The sequence below is a fragment of the Cavia porcellus genome, unplaced genomic scaffold, assembly GCF_034190915.1.
Source record: "Cavia porcellus strain 051 isolate PalLab524CR breed Dunkin Hartley unplaced genomic scaffold, mCavPor4.1 scaffold_4, whole genome shotgun sequence".
Lineage (NCBI taxonomy): Eukaryota > Metazoa > Chordata > Mammalia > Rodentia > Caviidae > Cavia > Cavia porcellus.
Genome location: NW_026947487.1, coordinates 21703617 through 21728079, shown reverse-complemented (window position 1 = coordinate 21728079; position 24463 = coordinate 21703617). Strand labels below are relative to the sequence as shown.

Here is a 24463-nt window from a genome sequence, read left to right as displayed (position 1 = left end):
CAGTTTCTAAAGTTTGTCCTTCTCTATGTTAATAAATGAAGGGATCTATACATTATTTAATAACTATTCTGTTACTGAATTAAGCCTTTGTGGTCAGCGAGTACTATAATTAGCTTATTTACTATGTACCAGTTAACATGGGTTATATATCTGAAATACACATACACACACCCACTTCTGACATGTGGACCCTGCATGCCTGCAGATCCTGTTCATCTTTGTTGTAATCTCATCCACATCTTTGTTGTCACCTTATCTGTTCTTGCTGCCAATGTATTTCTGCTTGTGTATTTCTTGTTTCCAATTTGCCATTGTTTTGTTTTGTTTTGTTTTGTTTTTACTGGATGAGATTCTGAATGGTTGAAGAAACACATGGATTTTGTGACACTGGTACATTGGTTTACAGATGCTTGTGACTGCCAGGTCTCCCCTCTGGATAAGTGAGGTGTTCCTCTTCATGACTTCACATCTGATCACTCATCAGACGTATCATCACATATAAAGCTCTATTGCAGACTCCTCCTATACAGATAAGTTACATAAGCACGGGGCTTAGGGATGCCAAACTAATAAATCACTGAAGAGCAGATTGACATTTCTCAGGGGAAAAAATCCTTTCCTAGTAAATTGTTTAAGTCCTAAGGAGACAGCTCAGAAACATGAGTAGTAGGATTGTCCAGTTCATTTTCTGTTACTGATAGCACAGTACATTGACTGAGTGAGTTACAAAGGAGAGAGGTTTATTTCAGCCCAAAAGTTCTGGTCAAGGCAAAAGGCCACATCTGGTGATGATAGCCTTATTTTTTTCTAGCATAGTCTGTCAGTCTCTGGCACAGGGCAAGAGATGAGTGCGTGGGAGACACACTGGCTGTTATAATAGCCCAGCTTTGGAGATAACCCATTACTTCATCAACCTATTAATCCATCAGTCACTTGACTGGATTCACCCATTCATGAAGGCAAGATCCTGATCACCTCTTAAAGGTTCTGCCTGTCCTTCCTTTTAATCTCATAATGAGGATTAGACTTTAATATGAGTTTTAGAGGACGCAAATTACCTTCAAACTACAGCAATGAGTAATTGACAAGGAATCAGAAAATACAAGTATCACTCAACTTGAAGTGGGAGACAAAAGGTTCAATCTTTCTTTACCCTCTTAGATAAACTTCAAGAAGCTGCCTAACTTATATAAATCTCAGATTTTCTTCTTTAATTTTGAACATGAATATAGAAGGTCATTGCATGGGTCTGGGGATATAGCTCAGCAGCACAAGTGCCTGCCTGGCAAGCACGAGGTTGTGAGTTGATATCAAAACAAAACAAGAAAGAAATAAAGAAAGAAAAGTGCATAATTGTCATCAATCAATGGGACATCAGTTTTATATCCCAAATATATATGGTGATTACACAGCATAGAGGCTCAATAATTATTTCTTGAATTGAAATTAAGTATGCATAGATATAACTATTTATATGCATATATATGTGTCATTACTGAGAACAGTAAGTTTTTTATTTTTATTTTTGAGAGCAATAAGTTTAAAGAAAAGCAGTCTAGATAATCTAGTATATAGTCAGTGAGCTTTAATTATATAGTCTATTTCATACTGTTACTAAATTTAAAATTTGCATAGCACATATGTAAATTTGGAGCAAAGCTAATATGTTTAATAAGCCCCTTCTGTCACCATTATAATAAATAATCCTTTATGGAATGTATTCTACGTGCCTGACAACATGTTGCAGTCTTCCATCTATAATGACCCATTCTAGATAAATTTGACTGAACAACTGTTAAATCATTAGCTGTCAGTGGAGAAGGTTTTATTTCGCAAAGGTAGAAAGAGGCATAGCCGTACTTCGGAGAGCGTGTCCGTACATACACTGTAGATCACATGAGTAGCTAGACCTTAAACGTGAACATCCATGTAGGCCTCCTTTTCCTCAGCCACACAAGTGAGTGAATCTGCAGACCTGCCTCACTCTGTGGAGATCATTCCTGTTTGCTTCCCCGGGCCTGAAATAGCTTTCCTAGTTGCCTCTTGTCTTCTTCTGTCTTCAGTCTGTAACCTCCTGTTTACTTTCCAGATTGCCTCCCTGCCTCTTTCTCTGTTGAGCTTTTGGACCACACTGCTCTCCTAAGCAGGCAAACATTCCATCCTCCCAGACCCTCCAGCACTTTGTATGTTCCCGTTAGCAGAAAGGATGGGTATGTGGGAAACAGTGAAGCAGTAGGAACAACAGCCAAGCAGCCCACTGAACCTGAGGGCAGGGCAGAGGAGGACTTGGAGGATGACCAGCATGTGTGGTTAGGATGTTATTATGAGACGGGTCATAAGCAGAGGGAGCTAGTATTTTCTGAGGACCTTTGGTGTCCCAAGCCTTGTGCTCAGCTCCTTAAATGCTTTATGTGTTTTCATCATCTATGTAAATTCCTGCAGTGGAGCACAAAGGCATTGGGGCTGAGGTGAAGGCTGTACTTTCTTGGGGCCTGTGCTGCTGTCATACGCCCCATCACAGATAGGTCTGCAATAATCAGCCAGAGTCATTTCTTCATTAGAGCTGCATTTCTGGGCATGTGTGCCTGGCAGTCCTTACCCATTAGCACTGGTCATTCAAATAATGGGAACTAATGAGATAGCAACAGAGTTCAGTGGTCTATCTTTGAGACTTTGTACTAGTGTGAGCTGGTCTTTCTTTTCAATCTACTAAAATTTCCCTTCTTAGAAAGCCAGTGAGACATATGAGCCGGAAGCTCATCATAAACTAACATTGAATAGGCAGCGAGTGGTGCTTGATCTTCTCATGGCCCTTTGCATACTTGCGAGGGTGATATAAATATGAAGACAGCAAAGAATCCTCAGTTTGGTGGAAGTTGGGAGAGAGACACCACCTCGACAAACCTCCACTGTGGGAAGATGAGAACAGGCTGGAGTGAGCTTTATCTGTGCTGAGGAGGTAACTGGTTCTGCCTAGAGGGATGTGGTGAGTATCCTATGCAGACAAATGCTTTTTAGGGTCACCTCAAACATGGAGAGTCTTCCACCTGTTTCCAATCTAGATTGGTAGCAACCTACTATGAAAGTGTTGCAAGTATTGTACTTGCATGGAGACATGAGTTGTTTTAACCCATTAGAGAATTACTATTGAGAAGCACATCATGTCTAAGATACTTAGTAATCTGAGTGCAGGTACCTGTGCTGTGCATATTTGATTCACTTTTGTTGTGAAAGTGTTACCTTACTGAAATGACATTAAAAATACATCAATCTTTTCTTTCATATACATAGTAAAGACTTCTAAAACAGCACTATGATTTTCTCACTTAAATAGCTGTGTTCTTAAATGGGTATTGTTTTTGAATTCTACTTATGTTAGCCATAAATTACCAATGACTGGAAAAGTAAAATTGACATGGGATCATTATGGATCTTCCTTTGATTTTGGCTGTTTTCTTAATGTACTCTTCAAAGCTATTGGGAAAGGATGATGTAGGATAATAATATCTCCGGCCTTGGTACTCTCTTATGTTCTGTTTGAGGATAACTAGGTTTTGATTGTTGGTCATCTAGTCCTCAGTAGCATGAATAACTGCTACTAACTTAAAATTTGTGGTTTCAGTAGAATTATTAAATAGAACAAGGGACTATATTTTGATAGGTTAATAGATTGTATACTCACCACTAAAATATATTAAAATGTTTATGCATAATGCTCTGATTAATCCAATTAAGAATCATAACTAACGATAAAATTATAAACATATAGCGTTTAAGATTAAAATAATTAATATTCTTTTGAGCAACAAAATACAAGGCTCAATCATTTATCATGTAACTAATTTCATAGTTTTGAAATAAGATACTTCTTTGAAAATCTGTGTGTACCAAGAGTTTTAAATGAAACCTCCCAAAATCTATTTTCCTTTTCAAAAGTATATTTTCAAATTTATTAATCTAGAAAAGATCATAGGATGAATAAGAACATGAAAAATAAACTGTCTCATATAACAGATGACTTTTATGTTGACTTTTGCATGTTCTATTTTCAAAAGAAAGGGAATTGTTTTGTTTTGTTTTGTTTTGTTTTGTTTTGTTTTGTTTTGCAGTTCTGGGGATAGAACCCAGGGCCTCAAGCATGCTAAGCAAGCTTTCTACTGCCGAGCTACACTGGCAGCTCCATAGGAAATAATCTGAATTAAAGTGGTTTTGTGCAGTTCATCAACAAAGAACAGTTCCATTAGTACCAAGCACTGTGTAAGGTCCAGGCTTGCTCAGAGCCAGCTTTGGTACCACATGGATGCATAAACAAAAATACAGGGAACTCTTCATCCCATTGCACAGTAATGAGTGCTTTAATATGGACCTTCCCAGTATGCTGTGGAGCCAAGGAAGGACATAATCTTGCTGTCTGAGAAGTTTCTTTCAATGCAAGACAGATAGTAAACTGGGAGGGTTGGGCATATGACCAGGAAAGACCCAGAGAAGCTGCATCTGCTAAAAGATGGCAAGAGTTTAAAAATGGACCTCCATCAAGGCATGCCTGGATGGAGAGGACTGCTGGCTGGGTGTTTGGAAGACGAGCTGCCAGGTACATTCATTGAGTTGGGACAGATAAGGAATACCTGTCCTACCTCTGTAAAAGCCCAAGACATCTCTCCAACTAGAAGTTTATGAGTTGGTCCTTGCATTGATGAGGTTATCTTTTTTCTGATAGCAAATGGGAGGAGGAATAGGTCTTGTTCAGGTGGTAGCAGCTGAGCAAGGTGTCAGCCATGCTGAGATTGCTTTTGGATCTCCAGTTAGAAATGCTCTGTACCTCTGTGCGTCTTAGGAGGGAGACAGGTGCAGCTACTTGAGAATCTTCTTGTAAGCTGTGGTGCAGACTGGGGAAAGCAAAGGGAACCTGCGCAGGTAAGAAGAGAAAATCAGAATCTTGAGAAATACTCCTGTTACAGGTGCAAGAGAATGGTGTTGGCATAGTTTGGAAATTTCAACTGCAAACAGCCAAGTAAAATAATGCCCTCTGACCTTGCACTTTTAACTTTTGATAAAGTGCATTTGATCATGGGATATTTTCCTTTATTTATATTTGATTTCTGCATGAAGAGAGCTAGGCTTTGTGTTAACAACATTGTCTGTCTTGTCAGAGGCAACCCAGGATCTCAGTCTGCTTACCCAGTTCTGACTAGATATCTTGGTTTATTAAAGCAGCAACCTAAAACTTCCACAGGTACTGCGCAGAGTGGTTAAGACACACACTAACTGGATGACGAAGGGAAGCAGGGCTCAGCTTTTGTAATTGCTTCACTAGGAAGTTGTCAAAGTTAAATAAGTTAACATCCTTAAAGCTCTCAGACAAAATATGACACCTAGAAATGTTATATGCCTTGGCAAATATTATTTTAAGTGAAATATCCATCCCGAAACTACGTGGGAAAGGAAAAAAGGGACTCTTTTAGTCTTATTTACATATAAAGAGAGTATCATCAGTTTGTTCCATACGTTCAAGAGAGCAGAGCTGCATATTGCTAACTGGTTTGATTTAGTTACCAAGACTACTAGGTCAAAATACCATGTGTTTCCTTGACCCATACAGTAGCTTTATACTTAAGATGTTGTTTTAAATTAGAGTAAAGGACTGGCATCCTATTACCAGAAAACCTCAATTCACCTCTTGTTAGAGTTTACACTGAGTGTATCCCCCACGAGCCTCTTGCACTCGCAGATGGGGCTCTTGGAAGGTGACTGATCGCAGAGGTGAGATAGCAGAGTTAGCCTAGTGAGCCTGGGCAGAAGAGTGGGGTCGCCAGGGATCTGATCTGGAAGGGCGTGTCCAGCTCCCTGGCTCCTCCCTTCTGTCCCCGCTTCCTGGCCTCCATGGCACAAGCAGCTTTTCCTCCGCCATGGCCCTCTGCTGTGCTGTTCTGCCTTGCAGCCAGCTCACCAGGAACCATAACCCTTGGCTGAAATAAGCCCGCCCTCCTCTAATGTAGGGTAGGTTCTTGTGTTTCAGCAATGAGAAAGTGATTATGACTCTCCTTAAAAATAGCAAACAGGATCTATTTTAACTTTGTGCTATTTCTGTTTGCAAAAACAGAAAAATCTACAATTCCATGACTACAACATTAAATATCCTTTTCTGAGAACCTGCCATTTGCCAGACACATGGTATCTGTATTTTAGAATTTCATAAAAACACTGCAGGAATCACCAGTTTACTCATTTTACAGATGGAAAAACTGGTACAAGATGCTTAACTCTGCAGCTCCGAATCCACGTGTGAATCCCTGGCTGAGCCTGTATTTGGCCGTCCGTCCTGTCTGATGGTTAATACCACCTTAACCACTGAAGGCGGAAGGTAGCCTGGTCTGCCCCTGGATGACTCAGGGGAGCCACACACACAGGTTGGCCTCTTGGTCTCAAAGTTTCTATTTCCTCATCTTGAAAGTACCTAATTTCCTTCTCAATCTAAAATTCGGTGAACTTTCATGAACTAATGTAACAGAAACCAAAAGACAAGATAGGAATCTTGATTCTGGTTTTTTTTCCCCTCATATGCAAATACCATTCCTCATGTGAAACAAATTGTCACAGCAAATATGTTGAGCCTTGAATGTAATGAAGCTCATTTGTCAGTGTCTGAGCCCTGTAACTTTATAAAAGTTAAACAGGGACATATTTCAGAAATGCACTTCTGAACCTAAGAAAAATGCCTGAGCTTCCTGTTGCAAAAGGTGTCCTTTTCAGTTGCTTGAGAAAATAATAGAAGCTGATGAGAACATGGGTGTTTTGTTTAACACAGGCCTTTTTCAACTGCACATTCCTCCAAGCTTATTGCTCACACATCATTTTAATATGAAAGGGCACCTGCCTTCTGTCTCAGTTCACATTTACTTTTCAGCATTTCACATGGTGACATGGGAGGTACCTGAAAAAGTAAGTTTTGTTTGGTGGGTTTGGGGATCTATTCACTACCTGGTGTTTTCTTTAGACTTTATTATCCCTTCTGCGGGGTAAATGTCATGGAAATGCATTTATTGACTTTAATCCTTTTCTTTAACCAAAATTGAAAGAGACAACCTTCTCATAATAAATCAGTTTGTGTTGACTGTTTTAAGACCCAAAAAACCCTCTGATGTGTTTTATTTTCCCAAGACACTTATTCTGTTTAAATAATACCTGCAAATGCACACATGCGTACACACACACACACACACACACACACACACATACACATGCACGCAAAGTTGGCTACACATGCCAATAAAGTTGTATTTAACCTGAACTCTAAATGTGGAGTTCAGAAGTTTTCTTTTTTTAAACCAGGAATAGCAAGTCTTTTTTGGGATGTTCTATTTTTTAATCTTAGATATGTGTTTAATATAAGAATCGTACCAATTTCAGCACCACCTTTTATTAAAATATAAAAGGTAGAAATGGCATAAAAGCTTGTCATGGCATATGGAAAGAATCACTTCAAAATTAAAAACCTAGAAGTTAGTGAAATACACCCTGAAATAGAGTAGCATGGTGTCACCCAACTGGCCACTGGTCACTCAGCTCGAGTCCTTTAATATTTCTCACATATCAACTTTGTGTCTCTGAATCACAAACCAAGACTTATTGCTAAAGAAATGATACCATGAAGAAAAGAGACGTGCTCCATGCCTTTTTCTGTAAGATTAACATACGTCACCAGAACTGCTGGAATCAGAACTTCAGGTCATTTTGAAAATACTAAATTAATTTTCAAAGATTTACCAGAGAGGGTTTAGAGGCATACTTGTGGATAAGAAACAAGGAGCAAAGAAGTAGGTTTGCTGTTTTTATTTTTAGCTTATTTCCCGGGCAAGGAGTTTGGAGTAACACTTTTGCAGCATTCCAGTTCCAATGAATTTGAGGACAATTCACTATCCCCGCAAAATGAACAGAAATCCTGTTTACTGTCACTGCCCTGGCTCATCCTGATTTAGAGCAGCTGTGCGTAGCAGCAGCTGAGCGCAGAGGTGTCTGCCTCATTTTATTATCCATGCCAGCTCTTTCCATAGGAACATTATCATGGAAAATTCACCTACCCTTCTGTTCCTGCCACTGGCTTTCTAAAATTAAATGTAGGCTTTTCTTATTTAGCAAGTTTTTAAAGGGAAAGAGACAAAATGGAAGAAAGACTGTTCTTCATTAATGCCTTTCAGGGCTCATTTACACACACTTCTGTATATCTTAAAAGCTTGTTTATCATCTTAATTAGTTTTTTATTCACATCGTGTCATTAGTTAACGTTATCTTAATGTATGAGAGTATACCCTTTCAATTATTTCAGAGCACAAACATAAACATTATATATGAAAAACAATGTAGTATCTATTTAAAATTTTTATCCATTTCTAAAACTTGGCTCGTCCAAAGAGAGCATTTAATGACTTATTGATCTTTTTAATGAAATGCTGTGTACCCGGTAGGTATAATCGATACCAGGTCTTGTTCGAGTGAGCGGCAGAAGCCAGCCCCTGCCTGGCCAGAGGATCCAGCTCTTCCATCCCAGTGCTCATAACTCATCCTTTAATGTTGAGGAAATATTAAATATCTTTTCTTTTTTCTTCCTTTTTCTAAAATGGAGAAAGAATGTTTAAATTCCAATTTTATTAATAAGGCAAGGGAGGCAATAAATATTCATGGAATTTTTAGTTTTTGAATAGTAAAAAAGTACAAAATTTTGGAAGGAAAATGTTAAGGAGAAGTTACTTATCACCCAGATAATTACATTTCCTATTTTCTGATGTACTCTTTCCCTTCTCTCTTGCCTACTAGAACAGTTTTGCTGTTATTTATCCCTCAAAAGTTTATAAGCTTCTGGGTCCCTTTCATGGATTTTTAGCAGAGAAGTGAGTGATGTCTGCTCACAGTGTTCCTGAGGCCTCTTTCCTTGTCTTTATGATTGCTTATCATGCTTAATCATAACGTCACAGATTGCTTTTCGGTTTTATACTTGTTTCCCCTGCCCCACATTGTGGCTCAGACCAACCCTTGCCAGCTGGTGGGTTCCCTGCCCTTCCCCTCTAAACAGTCGATCTGAGAAGCAGTTCCCAGCATCTGAATCCTTGTGTGATCCTCCCCATGAGGTCATCCTCGCCCTGCATCAGCAGAGTGGAAAGGCATCTTTGCTCCTGGTGACCTTTTCAACACAAGGGTATTGAGGTAGTTGGAGGAGCCAGGCTTTATCCTGATGCAGAATCAGTGCTTTGAGTTCCCAGTGAAGTCTGGAGAAGAAGCATACCTGATGCTGACACCATTCTGACCTTCACCTTCGTAGGTACATTTTTAGTGAACAGAAAAATCCTGAAGATGTTTTTTTACTTCTGATAGAATTTGGGTGAGCCTGTTAACACTCTCTTTCACACACAACTTTAAGTTTCAAGTGCTTGTTATGAAATAGCGCATGTGGTCAGGCACCGAAAGACAGGTAGGTACACAGGATCGCACCCATATGCAGAGCGTAAAAAGTTCATCTCAAAGAAGCAGAAAGTCTAGGGTTACCACCAGAGGTTTAGGGGAGAGGGGTGGAGAGAGGGTGGGACGAGGCTGATGAATGTGTGCTAAGCTACAGTTAGAGGCAGGAAGAGCCGGTCACCATTGCCCAGTAGGAGACTACAGATAATCACAGTGTACTATACATTTCAGAATGCTGGGCCTGGGGATTTGGCTCAGCAGCATAAGCGCCTGCCTTGCAAGCAGGCAGTCGTGAGTTCGATCCCCGGTAACGATAAAAAGGAAAAAGACAAAAAAAAAAAAAAATACAGAATGCTGTCAAAGGGGTTTTGAAAGTTTTCATTAATAAAGAATAACTTTGAAGAAGTAGATACATTTCACCTAGTTTAAATGTTTTATATATATATATAAATTATATATATTATATATATATTGAAATATCATGTAGTACCCCATAAGTTGGGCAGTTTTTATGCATTCATTACAACTACCCACCCACCTGTGAGGAGATGACAAGTGCTTTATTTGCAGTTAAAGTTATGTTTGAAAATAACATAAAGATCAGAAATACCTGTGTTGTTACTGAGAGAATTCTTAACATTTGAATTGAGAAGTGTAATTTGTGAATTCAGATAGCACAACCAAAATACACCCTGGCCTCTCCATCCTAAACTAACAACATGCACTGTATGCTCCAACTCAGTGCAGTAAGGTATCGGAAAGCCTACACAGAGCAGGAGTGCCTTTCATGGTATCAGTGGACTTTCTGCAGAGGCTAGGTACTAAGAATTGCAGACACTGACACCACATGTTTTGTGTTACAACTGCTCAAATCTGCCTCCTTTGGAAAATAAAACTGTGTAAGCAAATCGGCATGGCTAGTTTATAATATGGACTCTAAATTTTATGTAATTTTGCAAATACAGATTCCTCTTGATATGTTTTCACCCTTAAGATACAAAAATGGAGCCCATAGTTTACCAACCCCAGCTATAGATTTTTCAAATAGAAAGACTGTAACTACCACTATGAATGAAATTACCAAAATAAGGTGTAACTGTCTGCATTTTGAGAAGTAAATTAAGAGAACTTTATATGCCTAAACTGAGTGTACAAGGAAATCAGACATCAGCTCAGGTGATGCCAGTTTCTTCTTGGCTCATGCCAGCCTTTCATGTCTCCTTGAGATGGGCCTGGAAGTCTTGCCTACTCACTCTTGGCCCTGCTCTCTTTAGGACCATTTGGTGACCGAGCTCTCCCTGACAGTCTGTAGTGGCCAGGGTTCAGTGGCTTTTCTAATCGCATATGACACTTCCCCACTAACAGAAATGTTACCCTCTTACGCATCTGAGCTGTGCTAATGCGGAAGCTGCTTACCTTCATACATATTGTACATACAGTGTTGTACATATCTACATCCACCCTAACACAGGACACAGCTAGGAGATGCATTTTGGTGTCCCCCAGCTCACTAAGCACAAGGCCCAAAGGTGGAGGTGTTTTGAAGAGTTGATGTGTCTCAAGCTCAGCAATACAAAGTTCAGAAATACAGAGATGGTATTCAGCATGTAAAAGCATGCTGATCATTCTCCCTGGTAAATTATATAGTTAGTTCCCAATTATGCTAGATATTTTACCGATTTTTATTTAATTACTGTCCAACTTTGGTCAGCAGGCACATAACAGATGCAGAGTTTGTTTCTTTGGGACAACGAGAATGAATTAGAAGTTGAGGTTTTAGGTCAGTGCAGTCAGTGGGCTTTTACTTGAAAAGAGCCTTCTCAGGCCATCCTGCGGCCCACAGTTAGTACATCAGCATTGCTAGATCACACAGGTTTGAAACACTCATTTACTCTTTTCTGGGAGGGCTGCTTCAACCTCCCAGAACCCATAGAGGTAGCATTGATTTAACAGTTGGATGAAAAAAGTTAAGTCTGGTTTGGTCTAGCTTCTCCATGTAGATATTACCTGTACATCTCATTTATAGGGCTTCCTAATTTCTGTGTATGCATGTGTGTGTGTGGGTGTGGGTGTGGGTGTGGTGTGTTGCAGTTCTCTTCCTTAAGTTCCTGCTTAGGGCCTGTTCTGTGTGCCTGGGAATACTGAAATCACAGAAGCATAGTTCCTGGCCTCCAAGAATTCAGCAACTGGTGGGTGAGAAAGGCATTAAAACAAAATCATTAGAGTATATTGTGATAGATGATTTAATAGAAATAAGAAGCAAACAATTTGACAGTGCCTAAGAAAGCAGAACTAACTCTGAGGAGGCAACAAAGTTTAGACAGGGTAAGAATTATCCATTGCTCTGTAGCTTGGTGAAAGCATTGGATTCAGAGCCACATACTATGTGTTTACATGAAACCTCAGTTTTCTCACCTGTAAATTGGGGTTAAAAATATTCACTTTACAGTTCTCTGTATGGGGAAGGGTCTGCAAATGTCTCTCTTTTTTCAGGAGAGATCCTGTGCTGCGGAGAAGCACATTGTGTGGAGTGCTGACTGGAAGGTGCAGAAGGAGAGATCAGTTTTTGTGAGGTTACCTGGGGACAGGGCTCCCAGTCTGAAAGAGGGCCAGGAAAACACTCACCTGGGCCATCTATTATCCTGCCCCGTGGCACCCCTCCCCGCCCATACACACAATGGGTAGAGTATCTTTTCCCAGCACAGCCTTTGCATATTTTACAGTCCTTACAAGCTGCCTGAAGGACCTGGTCAAATTACAGACTTCTTCAACTGCTTTTTACAGGCAGTTCTCGCACTTGGTCCAACTTGGTGGGACCTCTGACTCACCCTGATTCTTAAGGCTTGAGAAAACCATTTGAACGCTTTACTACTGAGGTACCTAGGGTTCTAGCAAAGCATCTCTGTTTATGAATAATATGGGCCTGCTTTCTGGGAGTTAAATGTGCCTTTATTTTCAGGGAGTGGAACCTCTCCAGCAGCGTCTTCCTTTCTAGCTTCTCACTGCTTTCTTCTTGCATACTAGACATGTGTTTAGCTTATGTGATAGGAGCTGAAACCTTTGTAAAAGGGGGCCAGTGAAATTGTGTGTGCATCTTCAGTCACTGAAAAATGGCCATTGTGTCCTAAAATAGCATTAAACCACCTAAGCCATACACATGGAGGCGGGAAGGGCTCGGGGTGCAACTAAACATCAGTATCCTTGATGCTTGCTTTTGACTTCCAACCTTAGGGCTAAATCAGACTTGCTAGAGAGCTAATATGCCTTTTCTGGCCACCTGATGTGGCCTATGCCTTTTGATATCTGTTGTACAAATTCACTCCTCATAATTAAGGATGCAAGTGTGGACTCCCCTGCCTGACATTGTAGCAGGAAAGATGAGTTTGAAACCCTGAGCTGTCTGATCTCAAATACTCTTGTAGGGACAGTGAGATTTCCTAGCCAAGGTTTACCAAATGGAAAACCCATTGAAAACAGCAGTCTTCCCCGTGCACAGGGCTGGCCGGCTTGTCCTGAGAAGGTGATGGAGCACCAAAGTGTGTGCCTTTGTGTCTTCCAGGGGAGAAGCCCTACAAGTGCACCTGGGAAGGCTGCACCTGGAAGTTCGCCCGCTCGGATGAACTGACGAGGCATTACCGCAAACACACGGGAGTGAAGCCATTCAAGTGTGCGGACTGTGATCGCAGCTTTTCCCGGTCAGACCACTTGGCATTGCACCGCCGGAGGCATATGCTGGTGTGAGGAGGGCTGCCTGTCCAGCTAGGGTAAGAGCTGGATCTCTTCGTGGCACCTAATTCAGCAGGGCTGAATCCCCTTCACAGTGTTAACACAAAGGGCATCACCATCCCACGATGTCTGAAACCAGAGCAGGAACAAGAAGGAACGCTTCTCCTCTCGATCTGAAGGTAACCCCCGTCCTGACTGCTCGAGAGATGTCCTCACGCTGGCCTGGGAGTTCAGCGATGCAAATGCTGAAGAGACAGGCATTGTTTTCCATGCTGTGTCCTCTGCCATTTAAAGATGTTTGTAGCCTATACATTTTCTGAGCTGTCAGACGATTTGTTATCAGTACCTTAAAGATCATCTACCACAAATTGATGACTAGAGCAAGACCTTTTAAGTTTGGATAACTCTCATCACACCCTACTCTTAACCCCTCTAAAAAAATTTTTGAGTTCCTACCTAAGTAAGCTAGAACACAGAACACACATCCAGTCTGTTACCAGCAAGCAGCTTGAACGTAAAAAGGAAGAAGTTGTTGGAGAGGTTCCATTTCCTGAAAATAAAGGCACACTCGAGCAGCCCTTTGCAGTAGTGATGGCAGCAACTAGATACCACTTGCAATTTGTCATCTTCCATGCCCTGAAGAAAACCAACATTGAATCCTTCATTTGTTTGTCATTGATTGTTTTCGTTTTGTTTCAATTCCGTTTTGTTCATCTGTTCAAGCAGAGGGGCAGCGACATTTCAGTTGAAGTCTAGTTCTGGTCTCTGCCCTGACATGGACTGGCACCAAGATGTTCAGTAGTTGAATAGGAAGAGCCTGTCTAAAAAAAACTCCTGCCCCACTTCAAATTGCAGTGTTCTGTCACCTAGGCATCATTTCTTCCTACCCCTAGTGTTTGATTACAAGGAATCAGGGGAAAAAAACTTCCTTAGACACGCTGGCACCAAGGGAAGCGGTGGGGCTACCCAGGCAAAGTCAGTGCACATGAAAAATCAGACAAAGCAGAGATGGAAATAATGCGCCTCTTGAGGAGAAAAGCAATAATGAATAAAAGGACTTTGCTACAATAACTTCACTGAGGACTCACGTTACCAATTTTCATACTTACTAAAGGGATGGTAAAAAACACCCCAGCATTTTAGATGTCTTGGTTACATTTACAGCACTGAGGTAATCTTTCTGCTGTTTGTTGTCCTGCTTGGTTGAAGACCACAATTAAAGATTATGCTCCCCTTTTCTTGTTTGAAAACAGTTATTTGGTTTCAGGAAAGGCAAAGGAGACAGCTGAGAATTAACTCTTGATGAATGGGTCATTTCTCCTTGGAACCGAGGTGGTGAGAAGGGAACGCTCCCCCTAGAAGGCTGCCATGGTGCTAGCTTCCTCCCTCGGAGAGCCAAGGATAAGTGACTCTCCGGTAGGTTCTCCTGTACACGTTTCACTTTTTAAACTGCGCTAGGACCCAGTGATCCTCATTGGCATCTGCAGGGATATTGAATCTATTCATCCTGGGATGAGGATGAGAGGGAAGTAGAATCCCATCCACCCTCTAAAATCTTGAGCCTTTTGCAGTAAACAAAGCAATGCATCACCGACAAGCATTCTTTCTGAAAAATTATCATACTTTTTGTCCCCACTAAAAGCTGGGTTTTTTCCAGCTTTCTGTGGCTAAGGGGCTTGGTAAGATTTTTGTTGTTGTTGTTTGTTGTTGTTGTTAAGCTTTTTTATAGGTTAGATGTACAAGGTCTCCACCAAAGACCTTTGCACATACATTTTAATTGCAAACACTTGATTTGGGGAATTTCACAGATCAACCTCACAGTATTCCTAGCCCATTTTTAAAATGTTTGAACATTCTGAAATCATTTCCAGTGACCGAATGATCCTTTTTAAAGATCATCTTCCAATACGGATAGTCTTATTCTGATGGTGCAAGAACCATGAACATTGCAATGAGGATGATTAGTGTTGGATGGTATGAAAAGGAATTTCAGATTAAATTCTCGCTTCACAAATATGTGCTCTATATTTTCTGCCAGGTCTGAAAAATTCAGGTAATTTCCCTCCGAAAAGGGCTGCAATTCTATTGATAGCTTCCTCAGCTACATAATCTGCTACCACCAACCAGTGTTTTTTGTTGTTGTGTTTTGTTTTGTTTTGACCAACTGGAACATTTTATTTGTACTGTATGCAACTCCTATTTTTCATTGCCTATAACTATTCAGGATAGAAAAAGGTTTCCTGGTGCATGTTAACATTGGTTCCTGGTTAATGGCGAAGAATACAGAGAGGAACAAATACAACTATGAATCCCCAAGGCTTGCCAAACTTGTTGGCAATAATAGGGGAATCATCAAGTAAACTGTAGATGTGAGTTGGTCCTACCTGCTCTCTAAAGAGCCAACCCTTTTCTCTATTGAGAGGCGTCTTGAGAGTATTGCAAGTAGACAAGGCTTTTAGAATTCGTTGAACTGACAGGCAGTGGAGTCTTCCCGACTGACAGCTTGATTTAAAGTTAGCACAGAATTAAGTGAGCTGCACTTGTCTAATAACTTCAGAAAGAGTTGGGTAAGTGAGCTTTTTCACCTTCCAAAGTGGAAACCAGACTGAGATTGTAAGTTAACTGATCAAACCTATCACCGTTGCACCATTTCCCTTTTTGACATAGCAGTTCTTCTAGAAGGAATCCAAGCACAAGTAAGTGAATGAGTCTCTGAGCTACCCCTGGAATTGAAACCTTTTTGGGGCTTGTTTTGAGACAAAGAAAATTCACTTTGGTGAGTTTCCTAAAAGTATTTTCCCATGTAAAGGAAAGTAGTTTGGAGTAGAAGGGTATCTTTAGGCACAGAAAAATCTCCAATCCATATCATGTGCCATTTCTAGCTTCTTTGGAAAAGCACAGTGCATGATGAACTATAGGAAAGGGATAGAATCTTAAAGTACTTTTAAGGTTTTCTCTAACTAGAAGCATTCATTAGTTTTCAATTTGCAGCAAGAGATGCGTGCACAGTGGGGCACTTTGATACACATACTCATCTGAGAGTCACCTAAGCTGCAGGAGAGCTGACTCTCTCTTTGCATTTGCAGAGACTGATTCAAGGATGTTAAGGCACTTGAAAAGTTAGGAGACTCGTGCTCACAGTTTTAACAGAACCCCTTATAGTCTGACCTTAAATTGTTTGGAGAGAGATTCATACTTCTCCATCCATCTCCTGCCTCATTTTGCTGACTGTGTACTCCATTTGGTAACTTGTCTTAAGTTCTATTAAGGCACTGAGACTGAGATTCCTAAATGACTTTACCATAAAGAGTATACTACTGCCTTTATAAAACACATAGGATTTTTTTTTCCAGAAACAGTTAAATACCAGTAACATAACCCCCATTTTTTTTTTTTTTTTTTTTTTTTTTTTTTTTTTTTTTTGTGAATGAGCACTTTTTATTCACTTTAAAATTTAAGTGAGAAATAGGAAGGTAGATTGTCAGGGGATAAACTCACAAAATGCCACAGTGTTTACAGATGCCAGTTTTAGGATGATATGCTTGAAATTTGGAAAAGCTTGTGCAAAGATTGTGTTCACTTTTATATAATTCATTTTAACTTCAAATTGCCATTTATGTTTCAAAGTAAATAGAATTCTGCACTTTGAAGTCAGTTCATTAGAATGATAACATGTATATGGATAAAGATGCAGTATTCCTTAATCTGTACTTTACTTACCAAAGCTGAAATTAAATAAATCTGGTGAGGTGAGGCCTTCAAATGTATTCACATGCTTTTCTTATGTTGTTATGACTGCTTAGAAATGTAGCCATGATGTTGATACACGACTGTCTTAACATTTACAGTGAGCACTAACAGAACTGAAGCAGTATTAACAGACCAGCATCCATGCTCTCGCCTGCATAGAAGGGACCTAATGTGAGATAATTTTAATACATCATTAATAAGCCTTAATATCCATAGTTCATGATCTACTCTCAGATTTCATTCTTTACTAATACCTACAAATTATTAGATAAATGTGTTCTGTTATATCACTGAGCAACTGTCTTCCTCTAGTTTTTCTGAAGTAATACATACCTTTTAACAAAGCCTTTTCAGTTTGACTTGGTTTAGTTTAGAAAGCGGTTGGTGAGTCCTGTCTTCCATGGTACGTTTCTACTTGTCCCCACACTGCCTTCCACTTACCTGGACACACAGCCCCAAAATATGCACACATGTGCACACATGTACATGCAGCAGCTGGTGGGCTAGTAAATACCAACAAAGAACTTTTGTAAAAGAATTTGTAATAATCCAAGCTATCTAGAAATGTAAAGTTCTTACCTTGCTAGGAAATCAGCTTATAAGACTATGTATGACTTGCCTGCATTTTATAGTTAAGAAATGTACATAAAAATTAAAAATGCTATATTTTCACAGTTTCATTATAGAGTAATATTGTTTAGCAACTCATGTCCATTGGTATTTTGACTATGCTAAATACTGAGCAATTACTATAGAAACTCAGATTTTCATAAGAAGATGAAATAGAAGGATACTGCATCTTTAAAAAATAGAGTGAAGATATTTTACTGTATTCGTAATGTGATAATGGATAAAGTATTTTCAAACACGCAAGTTTTACAGAAGTTGTAAATAGTTTGATGAAGTATGTTGGGGAAAAGAGCTTCTAGTTTTCATCACAATAAGAATAAGAAACTTGTTCAGATATGCCTTGAATAGCTTCCACACAATTAGTGATATTGCCATGGACTTTTGTCCCACTGTCTCAGAGTATGTTCTTTGTGCTCTGTCAAAATGGAATGACCACTTGTCATGGTTTAGCCAAGATGGTTTAAAACCCAGTGAAGTCATTTTAAAACTTGCTACAGACAACTAATTCCAAACTCATAATGTCTTTTCCTGAACAAGGGGAAATAGTTATACAGGATTTTACTTGTGCTACGAGCTTTCAGCAGCCTGTCATCTTCCTCCTCAACTAAGTGGTTCTTCATCACAAAACTGTGCAGGTGTTATCCTTGTTTAATTCCAGAGAGATCGCTTTTAGGTATCGCTTCATGTTGACAAAATTAAGTGCTGTGGATATGGCCACATGTTAAATGAATTTATACTGGCAACAGGAATAAGCTAATGCCCATTTTCAGAAATGAATTAAATACTGAAAGTGCCTGTCAATAAATATGACCAATGAGATATTCCTATACTTTTACAGAGCAATAATTCTTCATCAAACTCGGGTTTTCCTGTACATTTTGAAAACACATACACACAGAATAAATGTATGCACATAGTAAATTAAATCCATTCCTATATCCACAGTGGGGATAAAGCATTTGTCTGTTAGGTATAACTAATCTTATTTGCAAGTAACATTTCCTAATTTGATTTTTCTTGCAGAATGTAAGAATACAAATGTGAATATTGTGGTTATCTTCATGCACCAGCCATGTGGCAGTTAAAATTTGCAAATAAAAACGTGATTGTGATTTGCCCCAAATTGTGAAATAGCATGCATGGCTCAAAAAGTTTTGCTCAGTTAAAAATACCTGTTTATTTAGAGCAAAACACTGAGGGACATTTTCTGCTTACTTATCCAATGCACAAATTTATATTTAGTTTCTTTCTTCTTTTTTCCCAAGTACTTCCTGTTGTCATCTAAGAACCACTTTGGGATAAATATTTATAAAAATCACATCCCCAAAAAGTCTGCCAAAGTACTACTGATACTTGGTAAATCTAGTCTCTGACTAGTTTTCCCATTAGTCTGGAGAATTACCTGATTTACATTCAGAAGTTCATGATTTTCCTAAATTTAGTTTACTGCTAGGAGTGAAGTCATGGGTAGAAATATACAAGAATCAGACTCTGTGAATAGACATGAACCCTGGAAATTCTCCAACCATGCCATCTCAGAGCACAAATTCACCCAAACAAGCTGTTGAGGCTATCAGCAAAATTATACACTTTCCAAGCCAAACATTTGGTCAGAGTAATTTTAAAATTATGACTGTCATTAAGTCCTCAGGCTTTAGGTGGTGTAGACTACCACGATAGATAGCATTCTCCAGGCCCAGACCACAAGCCTAGAAAACCATCCACTCTTTTCTCCTCCACATTGTAGAGGGGAAGAAAGGAGAAGGAAGGACACCAGGGCAGGGGATTGAAATAGCCAGTCGCGCATCACAAGAAGCTGGTGTGTTCCTTGCTCTCCCTGGAGTGAAGTCTTCTGACTGAGCTGCTGTCTGCATGTGGTCTGAATACACTAAAATCCTTGGGAGACCAAAACTTCCAACAATAAAAATTATAGCTGTTTTTTTTTTTTATTAAACATGACATGCCAGGCACAGTGCTAGACGTTTTTAGGTGCATAACTTCTGATTTTTACAACAACTCTACATGTTGTGGATGGGAATCTGAGGTACAAAGATGATGTCCATGGGCACAGAGGAAGGAAATACCTGAGTGGGGATATGAAACCACTTGTCTGAAACTCTGAAGACTTGTCCTTTCAAATGTCCCCTACAGGATGTGTATCCCTAGAAACACCTCTCCAGGCTCTTAAGTTTTATTATGGGCACTCTGAAAGAGTAGTTGTTTTCCAAGCAGGAAAGGATAAGAACACATGATTTGACAATGGTGTAGAATATTTGAAATCAGGCAGGCCTTGCCTAGAAATTCACATATGAAGGATTGTCATAACAACAAGAAACAACTTGAGTGTCTCCCTGAACGTGTCACTTTCCTCCCAAATGTTTGGCCTGGAGCTTAAGAATCATCAAAATTTTTTCCAATTTACTAGCATTTTTGCCTGTGTTGGTTTTACACATGTAGTCCAGTCAGAATCTACCTCCATGGAGCTGGTTATTAATTCAGAACTCCTTTCTAGGTGTTAGTGGAATGGCAATCACAAACATTCAGCTGATACTCAATAGATAATTCATGTTCAGATTTCTCACTTAACAGCACTGTCTTGAAATGCTTTAAATAATCTTATAAATAATTCGTTTATAGTATTGCTAGTTTAATTGAGTTTTATGTGAGAAGCTGTCTAACATCAGAGAAATGAAATCCTTTCCCTTCCATGTAGAACAAGGTCTCTGACAGTATTGATTCATGGAAGTACTAATGGACTTTGAAAACATTAAGAGAATGTCATTTCTCATAGTGTTTCTTTTCCTGAAAATGAATCCTCTGAATTATGATCTTTCTCCTTGTTACTTGGCCGAGGGAAGAGATAAAACTTATATAAACAAATTCTCTTCCACGCTGAAAGCAAGTGTTCTTTGCAGATGGGGGCTCTTCTCAGCTAATTGGGTTTCACCAGCAATAATTTCTCAATGACAAAAGCACCACTTTGAGTTGAAAAGAGATGAATAGCGGAAATAATCACATCCGTACTTCTTTCTGGATTTCATCTCTAGAAATTTGAAGTGTTTTAGACCACAGAATTTGCCCTTTGTGCAAAGAACAAACCAGTGACCGGTGAATTACCTTTTTCCAAACCAGGCTAACCAAGACTTTCACAGAGATTCATTTTTATTGAGAAATGAGGGTGAATATGGAAGGATAGAATTTGAGTCCAAATCTAATAGTAAAAAATGTCCAAGTAATCAAAAACTAAACATTTTAAGGACATAGTAATATCTTCCCTTTCTGCTAATTTCATGCTCTAAAGATAGAACATAAAAACATTATAGAAAATGCTTTTGCTCCACTCTTTTCAAGTTTTCCCATGGCAGAATTTATGATTACATCCATACCATAGAATTATATTTTGTTCCTCAAACCTTACTACGTTTGATGGGTATTGTTGAACTGGGGCACTGGTGCCTATGTACAAGGCTCTTTCCTATCAACTTGTCTGTCCACGATTTGTTGTGTTTAAAGATTCATTTTTAGAAACCACTGTCCCTCTGCCCCCATGGGATGCCAGCTGTATTGTTTTGTTCATGTCTATGTGGGACACATTGCATCACGTAACAAACCAACTCTGTGGATGTGAGATAACTACTTAACAAAGCCAGCTTGAAAACATCGTCTTATGTATTATGTCATCCTGCCTCATAATGCAATTATGTGTATCATGGTCATTTTTTAAAAAGAGAAACCAGCAAATTCATGTTTGTCCATAGAAGAATGTACTCAGAACTTTCTGTGTCGTGAAATAATGAGAACAGACCACCTTTAAGATATCCACCTGCCACTTAAACTGACTTAGTTGTAATTAGTAGTAGTCTAGACTTTGCTCTCGGTGTGTGGGGGTCAATTCAAATGTCATATTCTTTTGAATAAATCTCTCAGTCATATTTGAAAAAATACACGTGAATAAAGAAAAATGTGTTTTTTGGCCAAATCAAGCAGGCATCTCTTTTGTTTTCCTTGACACTTAGCTCATTACACATGGTGATTGGATCACAAGACCTTTCTGTGTAAAAATACAAAAATGGTTTTTAGTTTACAAAGCAATTATTCTAGGCTCACAGCCTCTGAACAGCAAACTGAATAAACGGCTGCGTCTGATTTACTTTAGGGATGTAACTTACGAAAGACTCACGGGGCTCTGAACCCAGAGAGCTAGGTGCCCAGAGGAGACCCTACACATTAAAGGGTAAAGTCCCCCAATGATGATGGCAAGCAAATGTGTTGAATTCTTAAATCTTCATTTGGTTTTCTGTTCAGAGTTTTAATTGCAAATGAATTTATTTCTCCAGCTTATCTAAAGTTCTAATTTCCTAATAGTTTCCTCTGCATTTATATACTCTGTAGTGTTTAGGCAACCCCTGTTATAAGTTTATTAATATTATGTAAGTGTTGTTCTTGTATTTATGTATAGTGTATGTATTGTAAATATATTCAGAGCTTTTTTCCTTTTACTGTAAAATGGTGATTTTTTTTCTTTTTTGCCCTATGATAATGTAAAGGGAGACCCTCCTAATGAGATTCTCTCAGAGGATGATTATTCCAGTCTATTCTCAGAGATTTAAATGAACAAGTGTTATCGTTTTTAATGGTGTCTCAGACATATTCTGTTGGTGCATTGCTTTTCTGTATTCAACTTTCCTATGAATTGAGCTGTGAACCGAAATAGAGTTTAAACCTTTAACTGTATGCATTTGTATAATTATCTGAATGAAGGCATGAAGGTTAAATAAAGCATTTTGTATGGAACAAAACTCCCTAATTATTACTAAGGCTGACTCAAACACTTTGGAAATCATAGTTATTAACGATTCTAATTAAACCTTTTTATGAAAAGTTTTACTACTTGTGTATAGTGATTTGAAACAGAACAAGATAGAATCCACACTAAAAAGTGAAGTTTTTTTTAACAACCAGCATCTGAGCCTTTTTTCACTTAAAATTTCAGTACTAAAAAGTAGTAAAGAAATATGAAATTGATATTACAAATATGCCTTTTAGAGTCCAGAATGAAATCCTCATGAATTGTGATTTCTTCAGACTTTGTGTATTGTTTAAGTGTAAAATCTGCACAGCAAAATTAAGGCTGATTTTTTGTGAGTTTTGTGAGTGGGTTATAGACACTTTTTAAAACAAGATCATTAATAAGTAAAATATCTTTTTAGACAGTTGCTAAAATAAGCTCTTGAAAAAGTCTGTTTTTTACTATATTATGTCCCAGGTGACGATCTAGAAAAGTCTATTCTACAAAAAGAATGATAGTAAATACAGCTAGGCAATGTCCTCAGCATTGTATTTGTTCCCTTTATTCATTACTAAAATTATGAGTTACATTCTGTCCATGTCCTGATTTTACAGATGAAAAAGGGAGGCTTTTGACTTCAGGCAACTTTCCCAGGCAGTCTGGCTCCAGGGCTAGTGTCCTTAGCCACCAAAAGGGTATGTGTCCAAGGAATGGAGAGGATGGAAAGCAGAGGAATGAATAACACTGTCATAAAAGTGTTCAACAGGTATCTTTGATTATGTATGTACAAATAAATACAAAAACAGCAAAATACTATCTATCCTTCATGCACACTTAGAAAAAAAAAGAAGACCGAAATAGATTTTTGGCCCACTTTACTACTGACTCAAAGCCCTTTCCAAAATAACACTTGAGTTTCTCAATGTTGTTCTGCTGCATTTAAACAAACTGGGCAGAGCCTGTGAGCTGCCCTCGCATGGGAAGCCTGCCGCTCCCATCAGGAAGCTTGAGGGCTGCCGCTTTGGCTTCCCATACCCAGTTCTGGGTGGACGCTGTGGATGGGTTTTAGGATCATTTCCTCTCAGGGGAAAGCCTCCTAGGGACTCTGCGGGTGATTACATCACCAGCCTTATAAAAGAAATTACTCACTAAAAGATTAGATACTTCTTTAAAATTGAAGCAGTAAACCGTGAAGTCTAGTTTCACTGCATCATCGTAAAGCTTTTAGTTGTGATCTGTCATAGAAATACTCAGTTAAGCCAGGGGCTGTTTCTTCTCCCACTCTGGTGAAGTCTGGTAACATACTGAGGGCTGGATCTAACCCACTCAGGTACGACATTCTGGGTAGGGCTTTGTAATGAAACGACAAAGAACATTAGGTTTTTACATGTTTGTCCCCATTTTCTGAAAGTTCCCTTCAAGCCACACAAGCAGCCAAACCAGCTCTCCAGCTTTGTTTTCTCCTGATCTGCATTTCCATTCACTCCAGGAGGCTTTGTCAGCGAATAGGCCAATTAGACAGCTCTCAAGGAACAAATCCCATGAGGCTGTCATTCTCTCCAGGTAATTTATCTGTTGATATTTCTTCTAGCAGGTGATCCCTGGATGCTTCAGTGGTAGCTGGAATTATACTGGAGCTAGATAACTCGCTCATGTCCTTAGCCTTGCCTTTCCTCAGAGTGTTTGTGTCCCAGCTGTGCTCTCCAACCTAAACACAGCTAGTTTCACTCTGTTGTTCTCTCCAATTTAATGATGCGGAACCAACAGCATGAAACAGTTAAAGCCATAAGTATAGAATATGCTTAAGATTAAAATATCTTGGGGCTTTATTTTAAAAAGAAAATGTAGCGCTAGAACAAAATTATATTCTCTAAAAAAAAATTGTCTTAGCCCCCAAATGGCCAGTGTGGGTTTTCACAGTATATACTGCATTGTCTTCCCACAAAAGTCACATGGTTGCTGGCGACACAGTGTGGTCCTTGTGCTTTGTCCATGTGCTGTCTGGATCTAATATATTTCTCCCAGTAGTGTAGTAAGTATAATTTACATCACTTCCCGTCACCAATGAACACAAACAGCACAGCCTACACTTGAGGGATGTGGATTTCAGGAATAGTT

General features: G+C 39.2%; 1 protein-coding gene across 9 annotated transcripts in view; it reads left to right on the top strand.

Moving 5' to 3' along the window:
• Klf12 (KLF transcription factor 12) overlaps positions 1 to 22437 on the top strand; it is a 390323-nt gene extending 367886 nt beyond the window's left edge. For all 9 annotated transcript variants that reach the window (XM_063246840.1, XM_063246843.1, XM_063246844.1 and 6 more), the window contains one exon: positions 13010 to 22437. In XM_063246840.1, coding sequence (XP_063102910.1) covers positions 13010 to 13191 — 182 coding nt within the window. In that variant the 3' untranslated portion in view covers positions 13192 to 22437. The remainder of the gene's footprint in view (positions 1 to 13009) is intronic.
• The last annotated feature ends 2026 nt before the right edge of the window (positions 22438 to 24463 follow it).